The sequence below is a fragment of the Pantherophis guttatus genome, chromosome 1 (genome assembly GCF_059756535.1).
Source record: "Pantherophis guttatus breed Tessera chromosome 1, ASM5975653v1, whole genome shotgun sequence".
Taxonomy (NCBI): Eukaryota; Metazoa; Chordata; class Lepidosauria; order Squamata; family Colubridae; genus Pantherophis; species Pantherophis guttatus.
In genome coordinates this window covers 312,690,568-312,710,074 of record NC_142063.1, presented here as the reverse complement: position 1 = coordinate 312,710,074, position 19,507 = coordinate 312,690,568, and the positions used below count along the sequence as shown (strand labels likewise).

At 39.4% G+C, this 19,507-nt stretch overlaps 1 protein-coding gene and 1 long non-coding RNA gene across 7 annotated transcripts in view; one reads left to right on the top strand and one right to left on the bottom strand.

Annotated features, from left to right (window-relative positions):
* Nucleotides 1–3,650: 3,650 nt before the first annotated feature.
* LOC117671510 (uncharacterized) lies at nucleotides 3,651–10,987 on the bottom strand. 3 transcript variants are annotated; one of them, XR_015731566.1, is made up of 3 exons: nucleotides 10,895–10,987; nucleotides 4,219–4,297; nucleotides 3,651–3,776 (listed from the first exon to the last, which is right to left on the bottom strand). It is a non-coding gene; the product is annotated as an uncharacterized LOC117671510 (long non-coding RNA). The 3 variants fall into 3 exon arrangements; XR_015731568.1 differs by lacking the exon at nucleotides 10,895–10,987 and adding an exon at nucleotides 10,736–10,754; XR_015731567.1 differs by lacking the exon at nucleotides 10,895–10,987 and adding an exon at nucleotides 5,948–6,078.
* Nucleotides 10,988–11,414: 427 nt separating this feature from the next.
* The window catches only part of PSME4 (proteasome activator subunit 4), a 101,461-nt gene continuing 93,368 nt past the window's right edge, over nucleotides 11,415–19,507 (top strand). For all 4 annotated transcript variants that reach the window (XM_087883289.1, XM_087883290.1, XM_034427379.3 and 1 more), the window contains exon 1: nucleotides 11,415–11,781. In XM_087883289.1, the coding sequence (XP_087739415.1) occupies nucleotides 11,555–11,781 (227 nt within the window). In that variant the 5' untranslated portion in view covers nucleotides 11,415–11,554. The remainder of the gene's footprint in view (nucleotides 11,782–19,507) is intronic.

Here is a 19,507-nt window from a genome sequence, read left to right as displayed (position 1 = left end):
CCATCCTGCTAGTAATTTTATCAAATCACTAAGAGTTTGAAGATATAAACATTATCATAATACTATGGTAGAAGTTATCTGTACACTGTGCATGTTTTAGCTGTTGTGCATAAGCAATAGCATTTAGACTTATATACCACTTCACAGAGCTTCACAGCCCTCTCTAAGCAGTTTACAGAGTCAGCATATTGCCCCCAACAATCTGGGTCCTCATAAGACTTTGGTCAGTGATAAAGAGATTTTATCAAACACAATTAAGAGTATTTTTTTTAAAATTCCAGTTTCTTACACTATTATTCCTCTAAACCAGGGATGTCAAACTTGTATTGTCACGTGACATATCACGACGTTTCCCCCCTTTGCTAAACTGAGCATGGGCGTGGCCAGTGCATGACGCATCTGATCCGTGGGCCATGAGTTTGACAGCCCTGCTCTAAGCAGTATCTTTTGGCCCCCCCAAATATTTAATTCAAACAATTGTTCATTTAGAAGAAGTCTAATTTTAACAAAGAACAATCTTCATTTTTAACTTCACTTGTACTCCACTAAAGTTGCCTCATTCTTGGCAAAGATGGAAATAAAAAGTGGGACTGTAATGTTTTCTTAATCAAATTCTTTAGATTATTTAACATAAAACACCTTCAATTAATTTCAAAGATTTTGAACTTTTAATAAACATTATAAAATAGGGCAGCAATTACAGTTTAGAAGAGTATTTCCTATTATCTCACTTAAGAAATGCTTTTTCCAAAAGGGCATATATTATAATCAAACATGTATCCTCTAAAAATGAAATATACAATTTTTAAAATTCTAAACATGTTTGCATATGCAAATTAATAAAGATTGAAAAATTAACAGATAATTATAACTTACATTTCTTTAAATCAGACAATATCCTCAGTTAAATTAACATCTAGACAATGTTTCAGAGGACAAAGTGTTACATTGAGAAGAAACAGAAGGTCTTAGATAAAATTAGAAGCAAAGCAGAACAAATAACTAGCATGCAAAGAGAATTTCAGGCATACTGGTGTCTCAAAGGCACTTAGAGGATTGTACTTTGCAAACTTTACTAGATATCCAGTCAATAACTTTATTAGATATCCAGTTTCTTCTTCAACAAAATACAGGGTAAGGCTCTCCTCTATCTTTCTGAGTAGAAAATAATGCCCTGCAGAAGCCTCCTGGCCCATACAGCTGAGGTGTGAGAGAATGCTCAAAGATGTACTGTATACTAACAGATCTTATCCACACCTTCTATTCAATTTCTGGATGGAGGTTTGCTCTGTATTTTTTAAAGTCTGGTGGTGCTGAGGAAGAAACAATTAAGGAGCAGCAAGCGGTGATGGAAGGCAATTACTTTCAATAATATTCTACAGCAGTACCATGTAATAACTGAAATAAATCACCATTAGCATAGATTGGTATTTGAAATACTGTGTTAGGACACGTGTCAATAGGAAGGATTTTGATAGGAAAGGTTTTGATAGGCAGTTAAAATGATAGATATTGATCTAATTTCTAACAATAAAGATTTTGTGGCTATTTTATGGCTATTGCCATATGCTCCTCTACTTCTCTCGTCGATAAAGAGTTCAGTGTTAGGCAGTTTTCAGCAAAAGTTACCTATTCTTATTCAGATGCACATATATTGTACTGTAGTGCTCAGGGTAGCCAAAACATACTAGAACCAGCAAGCCTCTTTTTTCCTAGACCAAGCTTACACACAGTCTTGAACAGACTAAATTTAGAGAACTTTCTTCTTATGATCAGAACTAAATCGAATATACCTTTTTACCTAGAAGATACAAAATCAGCTTTATTGGCTTACTACAGAAGATAGCTACATATAGAAACAAGGTATTCTATCTCTAGTCTTATCTTTTCTCATTACAAATGGCATTTTTCTAAAATTTGATTCTGTTCTGTAATGTCTATTCCCTTTCACCTCTCAATTCTTTCTGCTTGGTTTAGCTTTATTTATTAAACTTATAAGGCTGCCTGACTCCATCACAATTCTGGGCAATATACATGTTAAAATAACTCAAAAATACAAACAAAAAAACAGGCTTTCCTCCCTCCTTCCCACAAAGTGCATGGTATAAAGGGGGGCAAAATCACTCTAGAATCTGGGGTTTAATTAATTATGAATAATCTTTTATTAGAACAATTATTTTAAAACATTAAAATATTTTAAAATATTCAAATATTTTAAAACTCATTTCAAATGCATCTAACAGAAACAAAAAGGTTTAAAATAAGTAGACATAATGTCTCTTCTTGACTTTAATTCTCCTTTTCAGTTTTTGGGGAAAAAATTTTCTTGACTAAAAAAAGAGGTAAAATTAAGGGAAAAAGTGTAAAAGCTGTAGATTATATTGTCACAGGCTAAACAGGACTTATTTAAAATCACTTCAACTGACACGTAGTAGTCACTGTTGTTTCCTAGGAAACAGGGGAATTAATTCTTGCCCTTTTCATCCAATAATGGCAACCATGTGGCTGCCCAGGACAGCATGAAAGAATTTAAGCAACAGGGAAGTGTGTGGGTTGTCCTTGACTTGAAATTTGAAGGTGATGGTTTGCCATCAATTACATCAACCAGAAGCATGAATCAATTTAATGCATTTTCAGTAACAACCAACTGTTTCTGACAGCAAAAGAAGCTGTAATTAACAATTCAGGATTCTGAGGAGCCTTTTTTTTCCCCAAGCAGGCTTTTCAGTTCAATTTTGCTGGATAGATTCACATCACAATCAGGTTTCACTTAAGACAGTCACTTTCATTGGATGATGAGTCAAACATTCAAAGAGCATATACTATATCTAATTTACAGAAACGAAGGAAAATTCTCCACAATTTTTTTCTAAAACTGCCAATGCATAGACATATTTTTAACGCATAGTCTTTCAGCAACTTATAACACATTTATTAGTATATTAATTTCTTTTATCTTTTTCAACAATCTACATTTGCGCTGAATTTATATTTACTGACAAAGAAATAAAGGTTTGTCATGAAAGCGACTGCCTGCGAAGGCTCCTGGATTGGGGCTGAAAGGTCAAAGCAGTATGCTCCGTCCCATATTTGGGTACACCAGGTTGCCCTGATAGACCAGTCTAAGCAGAAAAACACTTAATCTACATTTTAGTCCTTATTGTCCAGTTAATATTAGGCCACGTCTCATTGGACAGAAGTGATTATAAGATCATCTCAAGTGATGAAAATATGCCAGTCTAATTTCTAATTGTCATTGTAGAGATATTCCCCCAAACAGCATATTTGCTTCTCTCCATTTCTTCTCTGAATTTGGAATTTAGTATTACAGATGTCTAATGTGCAACTAAATTTACATCAAATCAAACTATGGCAAACATAACAGCTGGTTCATGCTTAATTCTTATGCCATAAATTATAAATAATATAAAATTACCACCATACAATAAATTAAAAACAAACAAATGTTATGGTTTAGTGTTCTCTCAAGACACTTTTATTTAACTTTGATTATCTCAGGCAAAAAAACACATTGCCCATACTTAAAAACTGATGATGCTGGTGTTAGTTGATTTAAAACAGAAGTCTGTGGGGTACAAAAGTGCGTCAGCAGTTTGCAGTTGATAACCACAGCAGTAGCAATTCTCTTCAATGGAGCAAATGTATTTCTTTCAGTTTTAAAATTTGAACCTCTTCATTTGTTCTCCAGCTGAGAACCAGGAAATGACAGGTGGTAATGGTGCTGTTTTGAATACTCTCAGTCAGTATTCCTCCCACTTAACAAGAAAGAAAAAGTTAGTGTTACAAGCTGTGCAAATAGAATTTTAGACTCAAGATATTAAAGTACCCATTATGTGAGTCAGGAACCGACTGTGCCCTTTTCACGTTCAATGACAACTAAAATGTTGCAAAAACTGAACAGATGGATTTAGCTCTGATTCATAGCCTATAAATGTTTGTTATAAAAGTATTGTCTTTCTGGCTCAATTAAAGAAACATGTTAGAAAGTAAAATTTTTCAATTATTTCCTTTTTTAGAAACAAAAATGCAGGTCTCACATCAATGATAGACCGTTGAAATAGCCATTTCAGTTATTGTGAAAACTCCTAGTTTTCCTATTCCAAACTTTGCAGGTGAAAATCATCACTCTGAATTATTCAGCAACAAATGCAGCACCGGCAACATTTGTGGTATATGTAAGAAGTGACTTTTACATACCTGGGCTGTTACATTTTATATGAACTGCGGTTTCTGTGTAGACTTCAAAGGATACCCATGCAACATGCTCTTTAGTAATCTAATCAAGAGGTAATAAAAGTGTGAGACATTGTAACCAGAACCTCCTTCCCCAAAAAGACTATAAATGGCATATCAACCAAAGATCTGGACGAAGATCTTCAAAGTAATATTCTTTGCATGTCTATCCAATGATTGCTTTAAGAAGGGCTCCAACCTACAGATCTACTTTTTAAGTGCTACTCCATCTAGAGCAGGGTTGTCAAACTCATGGCTCGTAGGCCAAATACATCATGCCCATTTTAGTGAAGGGAGGGAAAAGTCACAATACATCACGAGACAATACCATGATGACATGTGTTTGACACCCCTGATCTAGAGTAACCAGTAGAGCAGAGAGAGAAAGAGAAAGAGAAAAAGAAGTTGTGGGTGCTTCATCACTGGAAGTTTTTAAGAAGAGGAGAATAAATGGAAAAACAATATGGGTAATACATTGTGAAATAATTTGAAGCTAACAGATTGAATAAGAGAAGTTGGAAGAGAGCAAAATGCAAGCAAGATAATATTTAAAACAAAATGTTATTAATCAATTAAATATGTGAAACTAGGAGTAATGTGAAATATGATTTTGGAAATTAGCTAAAGTAGAGTTTTGCTCCAGGTTAATAAATATGGTAGGAGTGGAGGAAGGTATTATATTAGAAAACAGTTGAAACAAAGCTTGGAATTAGTTAAAAATTAAAATAAGAGTTAGGAGTGGAGGTAAGCATGAGCTGGAAAACAGTGAAAGCAACGCTGTGGACCAGCCAATAAACAGAGTTAGGAGTGGAGGAAAGCATACGCTGGGTAACAGTTTATATGAACTGTGAACCAGTTAAAAATAAAAAGGTAGGAGTGGAGGAGACTATACCCGGGGATCAATTGAAATATAATTGTGAACCAGTTAAAAATAAGTGTAGGACCAGTCTTAATCCTTATAGCCTCTGAACAATGTCAGGATTTCTACCCTTTCTGGTATTCTGATCATATGCATACATTGAATTCCACCTGGGCAAGTATAGCACCTGATGTGAATAAACAATATATGTTAGTGATGGGTAGCTCAAGTAGATATTTGGGAACTTGTGGCTCTCCTGATGAAGTTGTAGCACAATTTCAATCATTTCATATCTCAAGCCATTGTAATTCTTTTTTAAGATTCTGGATTCCCAGCTAACTTAACCTAACTTTTTAATGAATAACCTCAAAATAATTTCTCTAGTCCTAATAACTTAGGCAGCAGAATGGCCTGTATGATTCATTGATGGTTGGATGATTTTGCAGATATAATGAGTAAACAGTGAGTACTTTTGGATAATATTCCATGTACATAATTCAAACTTTCATCTCCCTGGTCATTTAAAAACCAGAGAAACCTTTTGGTTCTTCTCGGTGTGAGAAGGTAATCAGGTATGATGTTTTCAAGTGACTAGAGTGTTTCTCAATTCTAGAAAGCCAGAGACTTTAATAGAATTAATAATTGAGGATAATAGGAAAATCTTGAAAGGTGACTGAATGTGCTTTTGATACATTAGTCTAACAAGACTGCCTATTCCTATAGATACTCTGTACGCTAATACGTCAAAATCTCACCAGAAACTGAGAATAAAACCTGTATTTTCACATATGTCAATCAAGTCAATATTCATTGTCATCATCAGCTGTGTCTAACCCTTGGCCGCTCCATGGATCAAGATTCTCCATGTTCTTCTGTCTCACATTGCCTCCTTCAGCTCCGCCATGGTCATCTTGGTGTCATAATCTTTTATAGTGTCCAGCCAGCAGGTGCTAGGGCTAAGTCAATAACAGGCTTTGGAAACAAATATCTATTGTATAAAATAACAGATTTTACACCATGGTGGATTTGATTTAAATCAAGTCGATTTAAATCATGATTTAAATCACTAGTAAAAAGGCTTGATTTAAATCATAATTTTTAAAGAGCAACTGTCAACTCTGTCCTGCAGCAGCTCCTCCTCTGATCCGCTGTTGACTCACCAACAGTCCCAATATTGCAGAATATACAGTCTCATGCTACATAACTAAGCTCCTTTTATATAAATTTTTACTCCAAAAGTATTTTATTAAAATAAATTTGATAAAAAAATCTGATTTAAATTAAAAAAAAATCCATTAATTAAAAAAAATAATAATCGATTTTTATCTACCTTGTTTTACAGGATTGTGTTTAAATGCTGTCTGTGAAAATACAGAAAGTTTTCTTTTCTGTATTTCACTTGTCATCCAAAGTGTTTTTTGCTTCAAATAACAATAATTTATGTTATGAAAAAATATTTTGTAAGTAGAACTAAACCAGGAATTTGAATTTTATTTGTTACTGTTATTTTACTATTATATTAGGTTGCAGCTGTTGCCTGATTACTAGGTGGTTTTGGAAGAGAATATCAGTTAATAATATTTAAGAGATAGTTGGAGATAACCACCCATCATTATTATCAACATACACGATAAACTGATGTTCTATATACAGTGGGGTAAAAAAGTATTTAGTCAGCCATCAATTGTGCAAGTTCTCCCGCTTAAAAAGATGAGAGAGGCCTGTAATTGACATCATAGGTAGACCTCAACTATGAGAGACAAAATGAAAAAACAAATCCAGACAATCACATCAGCACCAATCTCTCCAATTTTTAAAATCTCTCCAATCTTTTTAAAAAATTGAAATGGGGGAACATCATCTTGTGGTCTATATATTTAGAACAGATGGATGTTATGGTGCTATGGTGAGAAGCATAATGTTTCTTGTATGGGTGATATGATTATTGCTGATCTTTTGTGGGTTGCCTAGGTTGATTGCATATAAGGCAGCCATATACAGTTTTAAATAAATATTTTAAAGCCCCAATTATATACTGAATCATAAAGCATCTGGTTGGGTGACTTTGGGCCACTCACCTTCAGCAAAACCCACCTCACAGGTTGTTGTGGAGAAAATTGGAGGAAAGGTATTAGGTATGCTTGATGCCTTGAGATGACCAAAATATATTTTAATAAGCATAATAAAAATCTAATAGTAATGCAAATTACTAATGTCATGCAAATATTGTCAGAGACGAGATTTTTCTTCCTTCAACACATGTCAAATGATGGTAGTAATAAGGCTACTTTTTGGAAGGGAGATGAAAAAAGTGCTTTGATCTTTTTGTTCTGTGGTGGTGGTGGGTGGGGGGAAAGCAGATCTTTTTCCTAGGAGGGAAGAAATGTAATTTCTTCTCAGCCTATTTTTAAATCAGCAATTTAATATGCAATTACTAATATTAGTTAATGTGCTTCTAACTCTTGGGATGGAAAATAGCCAGTTGTAGAACAAAAGAAATGCAGGAAGGACTGTGGTCAAACTAGACCCGTGATGGCGAACCTATGGCACGCATACCCGAAGTGGCACGTGGAGCCATGTCGCCTGGCACGTGTGGCATCGCCCGTTCCTCTTACGGGTTTCTGACGCACATGAGTACGTGACGATCAGCTGGCCTTTTTGCATGTGGCAGTGCTGGAAACTGGAAGAGCTGGTCTTCCGTTTTCTTGTGTGAGCATGCGCGCCGGCCAGCTGATTGTCATGCATTCATGTGTACCAAAAACCCAGAAGGGTAGCTGGCTGAAACAGGAAGTTCATTTTCGGATGTGTGCATGGGCCCTGGGCAGCTCCTCTTCCGGGTTGCGGCCCAGATGTGCGCTTGGTGTCGAAAAGGTTCGCCATCACTGAACTAGACCTTCACCTTTTGTCCTAATGAATCACAGACTTTTTATTGCCCATACAATTTCTAGCGTATGCAACATAATTACCATTTATGAATTCATAGAGCTTAAAGTTTGCCTTTATTTTTCTACAAGTAAACAAACATTTGAAAACAATAGGATTTACCATTATAAGAATGAATCTGTGATCAACCCACCACAATAATGTACCACCATTCTTTCATTTCTATCAGTTTTCTTGTGATCAGAAGGAACAAGATGGGGACAGAACATCCTGAGATATGCAGTCGCTTACAATGAACACAAATTTGATGGCACATAATCAGGTGACTGGGATCCAGTAATAACCAATTGTGTAAACCCAACTAATAAGATAGCATCTTTTATAAATCAATTGGATTCAATGGAAGCAAAAGAAAAAATATTTGTATTTCATGCTCAGATTGTTGTATAGGTTGGCTTAGCTTAACACTAACTCATGCTTCATCTCAATGTGTGGCCTGAATATGACCAATAGTGTCTTATTCAACAAATCATGGTTTAGTGTTAACTATTTATTTATTTATTTATTAAATTTTTATACCGCTCTTCTCCCGAAGGACTCTGGGCAGTAAACAGCCAGGGTTAAAATACATACAGTATGAAAATTAAAATAATAAAAAAAAAATTAAATCAGTTTGGCTCCCAATTTTAAAACCCTTACCCATAAAATTAATCAATTAAAATTTTAAGCCAGCCCAGCTCGTTGAAACAAGAAGGTCTTCAGAGCCTGGCGGAAAGTACGGAGGTCCAGGATCAGTCGTATCCCTGGGGGTAGTTCATTCCAGAGGGCGGCTTCCCCCACAGAGAAGGCTCTCCACCCTGGGGGTCGCCAGTCGACATTGCTTGACCAACGGCACCCTGAGGAGACCCTCTCTGTGGGAGTGTATTGGCCGGTGGGAGGTTATCGGTGGCAGAAGGTGGTCTCGTAGATATCCAGGCCCTAAGCCATGGAGCGCTTTAAAGGTGAGAACCAAAACCTTGAAGCGCACCCAGAAGACCACAGGAAGCCAGTGCAGCTCGCGCAGGAGAGGTGTTACATGGGAGTGCCATGTCACCCCCATAATCACCCGTGCGGCCGCATGCTGGACCAGTTGGACCCTCCGGGTGCTCCTCAAGGGGAGCCCCATGTAGAGAGCATTACAGTAGTCCAGGCGGGAAGTAACGAGGGCATGAGTGACCGTGCATAAGGAGTCCTGATCCAGAAAAGGGCGCAACTGGCGTATCAGGCGAACCTGATAAAAAGGCCCCCTGGCCACGGCCGTCATATGCTCTTCTAAAGATAGCCATGCATCCAGGAGGACGCCCAAGTTGCGAGCCCTCTCTGTGGGCAATGACTCGCCCCCAATAGCCAGCGATGGCACCAGCTGGCTATATCGGGACGCCGGCAACCACAGCCACTTGGTCTTGGAGGGGATGAGTCGGAGCCTGTTCCTCCCCATCCAGACAAGCACGGCCTCCAGGCACCGGGACATCACTTCAAGGGCATCATTGGGGTGGTCTGGGGTGGAGATGTACAGCTGAGTGTCGTCAGCGTACAGATGGCACTGCACCCCAAAACCACGGATCATCTCACCTAGCTGCTTCACGTAAATGTTGAACAGGAGAGACGAGAGGACCGACCCTTGCGGCACCCCACAAACAAGGTGCCTTGAGGTCGACCTCTGTCCCCCTGCTAGAAGTTGATGGCTGTTAAAATGATATCCTGCTTAAACAGTTTATTCAAAGTTACATTTGCTACATTCATAAAACACCATAAAATATCAAAACATTTATGGATTGGGCAATGGGTGAATCATATTCCATACTCATGAAGGTTCCCCACCCTACAACGTATTAAAGCTATGCAGCACTTTAATTCAAGGGGAAAAGGTATTTCAAAGTACATAGGATCTGTCTGCCACTCCTCAAACCTAATGTGCCTTTTCCTAGGTTTGCATTGCAGGACAGGCCCAGGATCTTGGGGCAAAAAACAGAATGGCAGGCTGGTGCTACCTAGTGACAGTGCCCCTACCCACTTCAAAATACTTTTCTCCTTTCAAATCTCTACAAGTTTACAGTACAGGTAGTCCTTGACTTACAACCACAATTGAGCTCAAAATTACTGTTGTTAAGTGAGACATTTGTTAAGTGAATTTTGCCTCACTTTACAAACTTTCTTGCCACAGTTATTAAGTGAATCATGTAGCTGTTAAATTAGTAACACAGTTATTAAGTGAATCTGGCTTCCCCATTGACTTTGCCTGTCAGAAGGTCGCAAAAGGTGATCACATGACCTTGGGACACAGTAATGGTCATAAATATGAACCAGTTGCCAAGCATCTGAATTTTGATCACATGATCATGGGGTTGCTGCAAAGGTCATAACTTTGAAAAAGTCATAAGTCACATTTTTCAGTGCCATTGCAACTTTGAATGGTCACTAAACGAAGTGTTGTAAATCAAGGACTACCTGTACACCTTTTCTTCATTATCCCTAATCCAAGTTCTCTGATCCACAAATCCTAGGTTCCCTTCTCATCTCTCTTCATATAATAAGCCCCTTTCCTCTATTCAACACTTTCTTACAAACCCCTTTTTCTGCCCTTTGCCTTCCACCCTCTCTTTATTTCCTGCTTCTGTCAAGCTTTATTTATTTTCCCCCTCAATAAACACCCCCCTGGAAGCTTCTCAGTTCTCCCCCAATCGGCATTCATCCTCCTACCGGTTCAATCCACCTCCTTTCTCTTGCTTTCTCCTGCTGCCCTCGGGATGCCTTCGTTTACCTGCTCCACGCGAAGTTAATTTGGCTGCCTGCCTTTTAAAAGCGTCACCCCACCCCAGGCGGCTAATTTTCTCTCGCCTCTCCCTCCGCGAGTCATACCTACGATCTCCTTAGGAGCCAGGTTTTTCCTCCCGCCATCCCTCCCTATCACTGTACTTTGGCCAGGCTCATCTCCACGGTTGAAAGGCGTTTTAAAACCATCACCCTCGCAGCCGCTAAGGATGCGCCAGGACCGCTATGTCCGTTGGAGCGGGGGGGAGGGGGGGAAGCTCGAGAGCCGCTGCCTCCTCAGAGAGAGCGCGGGGAAGGGAAGGCGCCGCCGACCGCCTTCAGGACTGGGCCGGCCGCTTTGGCTTCGCGCCCCCGCCCCCTTCTCTCTCTCTCTCTCTCTCTCTCTCCGGCCTCGCGGCTCCTCAGTCTCGCGGTTCTCCTTCCAGGGAGCTCATCCTCGTCTCCTCCCCCTCCCTCGCAGCGGAAGTGACCTCCGCGTCGCCCGCCTGCTCTGCCAGCAGTGTTGGGCGGCAGCCGCGGGAGACGGCGACAAGGTCGGCGGCGCTGCTTGGTTCGTTCGCTCTGTTGCTTCGTCACCAGGAGCCGCTGTGTGACAGACGCTCGAGGCAGTCGGGTTCGGTAGCCGGGGCTAGCCAACAGCCGGGGCCGATCCGGCGGGCGACGCAAAGAAGCCGCAGCGGCAGCAAGCCGAGTCCTCGGGGCGGCGGGAGACAGGCGGTTATCCAACGGGACAGGAAGGAGGCGGCCATGGCTAAGGCCGGCGTCGGTGCCGAGCCGCCGCCTCCCTTACCGCCACCCCTACCGCCTCCAGCCGTACAGAAGGAACTGGTGTACAATAAGCTGCTACCCTACGGCGACAAGCTAGAAGCCGAGGCCAGCTACCTCCTTGCCCAGATCAAACTGAACCTCAGCCGCGCTGTTCAGCTTCAGGAGCTTTGGCCCGGCGGCCTCTTCTGGACGAGAAAGCTTTCCACGTGAGCTTGGCTGGAGATGGGGTGGAACGGGCTGCGAATTTGGGTAGAGAAAGGCGGGTGAGCCGTAAAAGGCGAACCCTTCCCTTCTCCCTTGATTCAGAGTGTGGTATTGTCTCGACTCCTTCTTTTTACTAAAGCTCGGGGCCAATACTCGAATCCAACCCCCCCCAAAGACCACCCTGCCTAAGAAGCCCACCTTAACCCTCCAACCAATACTTCCTATCCCTCTTGAGTCTGGATGTTTTTGCATCAAACCAGTATTTTCTTTCATTCCCCCCCCACCCTTGTTAGCGGGTCTTCCACTCACAGTGAACAAAAGAGAAGGGGAAACAGGAATTTAGGACCTGTCCCTTAAATAATTTAATGCTCTCTCAAAAGTAATAAACTAACAAAAGGTCATGAGCTTGGTTTCTTGAGAACAGTTTGAATTTCTATTGAATTGGGCTAAAGACTAATTAGTTGAAGGTACTCCTTATTTTGGTAGGCATGAGCATTTATTCTTAGGAAAAAATGTGTGTGTGTGCGTGTGCGCGCCTGTATGTATGTGTGTGTGTATGTATATGAGAGATAAAGTGCATGGATGTCTTCATTATTACTGTTTCTAAATAAGAAGACAGTAGAGATTGGTCTGGTACATATGGAAAGATTGTACAACTGAACCATTCCACCTTTGTCGATGTTTTGCCAGATCTATATATCTACAACCCTAACCCTGGAGAGCTTGAGATGGTTTATTTTTTTAAAGAATAAGTACTTCCAATCCATTCTATAAACAAAAGTTTACTTCACAGACATCTTGGGAAATTGTAGTTAAATACTTATAAAAACAGCTGATCTGAGCAAATGAAAAGTGTGAATAGTCATGGCTGGAAACAGTAACTTTCTGTTGAAGATGGCTCAAAGGATGCTTGATCCTCTCTTTCCAGAAGCTCTATTTAGCTTTTGGTTCCTACTGAAAATTTGTAACTTAAAATAACATTAATGGACTCTGCCACATTTTGATTATAAAGCTTTATTTCCCTAAACTGAACAAAAAATGTAATTTGTTTTACATTTGGCACCTAAGGCAATGGGCAGCATTCTTTTAATTAGAACAAAATTGTATGACACTGATATTATAGAGCTTGTATTAAGGCTTATGTTGTGCTAATGTCTTTAAGTAGTGAACTTACTTCCATGCTTCATGTCCTTTTGTCTGCATTACTTCAGCATCTTCAGAGCTTTGTTTGGTGGAATTTATGTAAGTGACATGATCAACCAGGGGAGAGGTTATAAGTAGTTGTAAGGTTGCAACTTGGCTCTTGCAGTGACCTTCTGACTGGGGCATGTGCTGGAACCTTTTCATGGGAATAAATTGCCCTCACCTCAGCATGTGCAACTATCCGTACTTGAGTGGGCTAATGTTTGTTAAGTGTCATCTTTCAATGCTGGTAAGCCTCATTTGGACTTAAAAGAAAAAGTTTGTTAGCTTACAGTATTAAGTAAATTAATAGTTTATTGCACCTTCTAGTACACAGTTCTTCAAACTGTTCTGCATCCTTCCTATTGGCAGTAGAAGAGATGAGCTATAGTAGTTACCTGCTACTTATGAAGAAAATTAGCATTATTCCATTATTTGTTTATTATTCCATGGGCTGTATAGTCCATATAGTATAGTCAAGACTGGCTAATGATGTAACTGATTTCTGTACTAAATTAATAAAATATATTTATTTACAAAAGCTAGCATTTAGAAAAAAACAATTAGTTGTCAAAATAGCAATGTTTATTGTACACTCAAACAACAATATGGAATTACATCCAAAAGTTTACAATCTATTGAAAGGCCCACTATACATTTGGACATAAATATTAGATAGATTGTATGTAATAGATTGCCACTCTGAATTCTGTTTATTATAGTGCTACAATGATATTTTACAAGCAACAGAAAATTCAGGTATGGACAAAAGACTGAATTTATCTATGAAACTTACATTGTGCATTCAAAAGTGTAAAACTGATGTCTTTAACTAGACTATTGTTCTTAATCTGTCCAGATGAAATGATTTTAGCCTTTATATCAAAGGCTTCTGTCCAGGTTTAAGAATAAAGAAAGATGCTTTGAATCTTCCTGCCAAAAGCCTAGAAATATGAAACTTAAATAATGTTATGGAAATCCTAAAACCTAAGGGATCTATATAAGATAAAGGTTCCCCTGCACATGTGTGCTAGTCGTTTCCGGCTCTACGGGCGGTGCTCATCTCCTTTCAAAGCCGAAGAGCCAGTGCTGTTGGAAGACATCTCCATGGTCATGTGGCTGGCATGACTAAACGCCAAAGGTGCATGGAGCGCTGTTACCTTCCCACCAAAGTGGTCCCTATTTTTCTACTTGCATTTTTTACCTGCTTTCGAACTGCTAGGTTGGCAGAAGCTGGGACAAGTAATGGGAGCTCACTCCATTATGCAGCACTAGGGATTCAAACCGCTGAACTGGCGATCTTCGGATCGATAAGCTCAGCGTCTTAGCCACTGAGCCACCACACCCCTTTAAGGGATCTATATACTGTACTACTAAAAGTCTTGTATCTGTTTGACACTTTGTAATCTTCAATTGGGCAAAACGCTGCATCATATGGCAAAACTTTGTCAACTAAACTAGCTTAAATAACGTTGAGACCCATTGCTTCCCCATGGAACAAAGTTTGGGAAATTTTTTGCTGCTTTGCTGCTGCTGCTTAGTGATTACTGTTAAATGATCATTTTCAATATTTCTTGACAGCTTCCCATAAGTTACTATGGACCCCTCAAAAGATATTTTTGATCCTGTTTCTAAGTTATGGCTGCTGCAGCACCTCCATGTTATTTGCCCTTACAATTGACCACTGGAAAGTTGTAGCATCCCCCGCCTATCTCCCCCCACTGTTCTATCCCACTGGGTCCCTGCAGACCCTGGTCCTGTTTCCATCCAACCCCCCATTGGGTCCCTGCAGGGCTTGGTCCTCCTCCCCCTCCCATTACCTATCGCTCACTTACCTTTTGAAGATCTCCTGGACCTCATGTTGGGTAAGGAAGAAAGGCCATTCCATTCCTGGGATACAGAAAAAGCCTCAATACTGCAAAGACTTAAGAAATCAGAGCGGATTGCTCTGTCCCTGGACTGTGTGGCCCTATCATAGAAGTGGCCACCATTTGAGTGCAGATTTCATGACATGGCCGCATGGCCCAAGAACATTGAGGGATGGAGCGGTGTGATCTCCTTTCCCAATGTGAGGTCTGGAGCTCTGGAGGTCTTCAAAAGATAAATATGTGATGGGTGACAGGTGATGGTGGTGAGGAGTCCCAAGTCCTGTGGTGAGCTGCTGGGAAGGAAAAGAGGACCTGGTATTGGGGGGTGGGGTGGGTGGGTGGGTGGGAAGCAAGCCCAAGGGCTGTGGGAACCCCAAGTGGCAGGAAGTGGAGCACGGGATATCTCAGAGTGGGGAAGACCTTAAGACACTCAATTCTTAATGACCACATCAGCAGGTGTGGGTGTTTTTAAGCGAAGAAATCTCACTTAACAGCCGTCACAACATACAACCATAATGGGCAGGTTCATTAGTCACAGGACATCTGTACACTTCATATAGATCAAATAATTGTTTAAAAGCAAGTTACACCATGCCATCATAATAATGAAGCTATGTATACAAGAGGGGATTTCTTTGTTGCCTGGGTTAGTTTCTAGTCCACTGTGCTCTTAATAATGGTAAAAAAAAAAAAAAGGTTAGGGTATGCTGGAGAAATTAATATTTTGTATAAATCTTAAACATCATTGTAAGTGACTTTGTTTACAAGAAAGATTCTTAGAGTTACATTGATAAATATAAATTACTCACATGGTTGCCTTACAAAGATGTTTTGAACTTGAGTAGAAATAGCATGACATGACTTCTCCAGTAACCAGGGGGTTCTCCCTGACTGTGTTTACAGCAGAATGTGTTTTCATTCTAATATGAGTTATGGACTAATTCTGTCACAACGTGCTGAAACGGTGCCCAAATATTTGGTTTGGCTTCTGAAATGTCCTGTGACTATAGAAGATAACCATATTAACACATCCTAGTATGTTGTAATTATATTTTAGTTGTCATTATGTTTATTAATTTTTTATTTATGTTTCTAAGATGAAGTAATGGAATTATTGAATTTTCAGTGTTTGAAAAAATAGATTTACTATATAAGATTATTCATATCAGTTTCAATTTCCAATGTCAGTTTGTGGTCAAATATTTGAAATCTGAAGCATAATATTCATGAATTTTATGTTGTGATGATAAAAGTCCTGACTGGTACATCGGCAGTAGATAACAGCCTGCGGTCAGTAAAGAGTACTTGTTACAGTTAGTTGGGCAAAGTGAAGTCATGATGCATAGCAAGGAGTTGTAAGGTCAATAATATGGCCTGGTCTGGATATTTGAATGTCAGGGCCTTGGAATATAGGAGCAGATTCATGAGAGCTTATACAAAATCTGCTTGAATCTACAACAAGCACATTTCTTAAAAGTGAGTCTTACAGGACATACAACTTTTACTTCACATGCTGGCTGCATTGAGAGTAGGAACGATAAGTATAGTCTTATTCTCTGCTTCAGTATAGAATTTGATGCTATACAGATCTCCCATTCCTGACCTGAGGTGTTTTTAATTTCCAATACTCTATTAAAGCATTAGAATCAAGATTGATTATGCTCTTTTATAGTTCTTTAACATCCAGAATGATTTGTACTTGTCTTCCTTATTTCAGTTTGGATATTATAAATATTGAAGCTACCTCTTAAGGTTATTTATTGAACTTAATTATATACTTCATATAATTAAGTACTTTATAATATGAATGAGGGTAAATGATAGATTTGTGTATCCCTTATGATAAAACTAGTACACATAATAGTAATGTGTGCACCAAATTACCAATTTAGCATCAAATAGTTACCATATTTTGTTCTTTATCTTCTTTGTGATCAGAGTCAGAGCCCAGTCAGTAGATGGTTTCACAGCTGGTTTATTCATCCAGAGCAGGATTGGGTTCTTGTAGAGCTCAGAGAATGTTGCATTAAGTTTTGGGTTGCCCTGTCCCCAAGATACAGAACCAATCCTGCATTGCCTGGCTGAGAAGAATGTGTTTAGTGAGGAAACATGGCTGAATTTGAAGAAAAAGAGCCTGGAGGATGGAATCTGGTGGAATGTTTAGTTTGGATTCCCAGGAGGGAGGGGCTGCATTCCAGGGGGCCAAGAGGCTGAGGTGTTTAGATAGTTTGGTTGGGAGAAAGGGAGGTAAGAAGATTTCTATATAGCAATTGTCAAAGTATATCTTGAATGCAAATAGCTGCTTTAGTTTGGCAAGATAACTGTCCATAAGTCAGGGACAATAAAGAAAACTGCTCAAAAGTAATTCTGTGTGCCTTTCTTGGTTCTTGGGGCCTGCAAGAATACCAGTTCTGGGTAGGCTATAAGTAAATTGGAGAAATTGATGTGCAAGCACCTGACACCCCCCCAATTCCCGAAAAATATTCTGACTCTCCCTGACCAAAGTTAGATCACTGTCAACTCAATCCCACTTTGCCTGTTCAAGCTTCTATGAGATCCTCTGTACTGCTTCAGTTAACCTTTAATCCTGATCCCAAGCCTTGCTGCTATAATAGTTTGTGGGAATGATCTTGAGGGAGGAAGGGAAGAGAAGCTGCCTAGGGAAGAGAGGGGGAGGAGCCCACAATTCCTTAATGGTCAGAGAAGAATCTTTGGTAGAACCCTGCCCTAAACTGATCAGGCTATAAAAAGAGGGGGGGGGGATCTGTATTTTCAGATTTGTAAGATTTTGTTAATATAACACTACAATAAAGTAGAATTAGCTTATCTAGTCATGTTTCCTATCTGATTTACCAGGGAGGGTTGACAACTGCTGACATTGAATCTAGCTTTATAATGGCCTTGTTAGTTTGCCTCCAGCTCTGCAACCTGCACAGCCCCCTGCTCACTTTGTGGGCCCGTGATCTGGCTTCGTGATCCTAATTTGCTCATGAGTTTCTAGAAGTACTTAAGTCATAATTAGAAACCTCTTGCCGTGGTATATATCAGAGGTGAAGATTCTCTTTGGAAGCGAGATAAAAATCCAACTTTGTACTTCATGGATATATCCATGTAGTTCTCTTGGCAGCATATGGAAATAGTTTACTGCTGTGTTGTTCAAGCCTATTACTTACAAATCTCTATCTATATACCTGTCCACTTAACTACCATGTAAATCATCCAGTCCATCCATCCATCCATCCCATCCATCTTTCCTTTTACTATACCACTTATCTCACCTGAGTGATTATTTGGTTAGAAATATCAGTTTAAGTATATCTTGATCATTAATTCTCATGCACACAGGTTGAATTGGCAGTATAGTACTTCAGAGAAGAGAATGTATCTAAATTAAAAAAAAATTACACTTAAGGTTGTAATTTTTTAATAATTATTTTTAATTATTTTTAAATAATTAGCTAACAATTCTTGTTAGAATAAAAAAGTTCTTATTAATTAAAAACATAGCTAGGAATGCGAACTGACTTGCAGTGTTTTTTGAATGTTGAAATTCTAGTTAGAAACTACTCCGTCTTGCTCTTCCAATTCACTTTTTGATGTGACAGAATAAAGAACAAAAAAAACTGCCTACAGGGAAAAGCAATTTGACACCACATTTAAATGCTGACATTCCTAGTCAACACCTTTGTATAAGGGTTCACTGCTTGTTTAATATGATGATCCCTGAAGGAAAATATTTGCTAGAGAGCATGAACATAAAGTCTTTTATCAACATGATACTAAAGGAAGTTAAAAACTGAGTCAAATAACATAGATGTAGCATATACTAACTGCAAATAATGAGTATTAGAAACAAAGAACAGGACATTTCAAATAGCAGTTCTGTCCATTATCAGTTTTTGAATTAACACTTCTAATCACTCTGTATTTTACTGGAGTTCATAACTGTCTCCAAAGACGTACAAAAATGAATACATTAAGCAAGTTTGCTAATTCATATAGCATGCACTTTCTTATAATGAAAAGGCCAGCTTATTTTATTTTTTTCTTCTGGTATATGTTTAATTCCAGTCATGGTTTGGTGAATAAAATATATAAATGTTGGCAAAGATATTTTACTGACTAGAAACACCAATAATATGATATTATTTATTTATTTATTTATTTATTTTTAAATTTGTATACCGCCCTTCTCCCTGAGGACTCAGGGCGGTGAACAGCCAAGTAAAAACATAAACTACAAACATTAAAATGCAATTAAAATATATATATAAATTTGGCCCCATGATTAAAAACAATAACAAACAATTAAAAACATTTTAAAAAGTGTTAGGCCAGCCCGGCTTGCTGGAAAAAGAAGGTTTTAAGGGCACAGTGGAAGGCACTGAGGTTTTGGATTCTCCTTATCTCTGGGGGCAGCTGATTCCAGAGGGTAGGTGCCCCTACAGAGAAGGCCCTCCCCCTGGGGGTCACCAGCCTACATTGTTTGGCTGATGGCACCCCGAGGAGGCCCTCTCTGTGGGAGCGCACAGGTCGATGGGAGGCCGTCGGTAGCAGCAGGCGGTCTCGAAGATAACTAGGTCCTATGCCATGGAGCGCTTTAAAGGTGATAACCAACACCTTGAAGCGCACCCAGAAGACCACTGGGAGCCAGTGCAGCTCACGCAGGAGAGGTGTT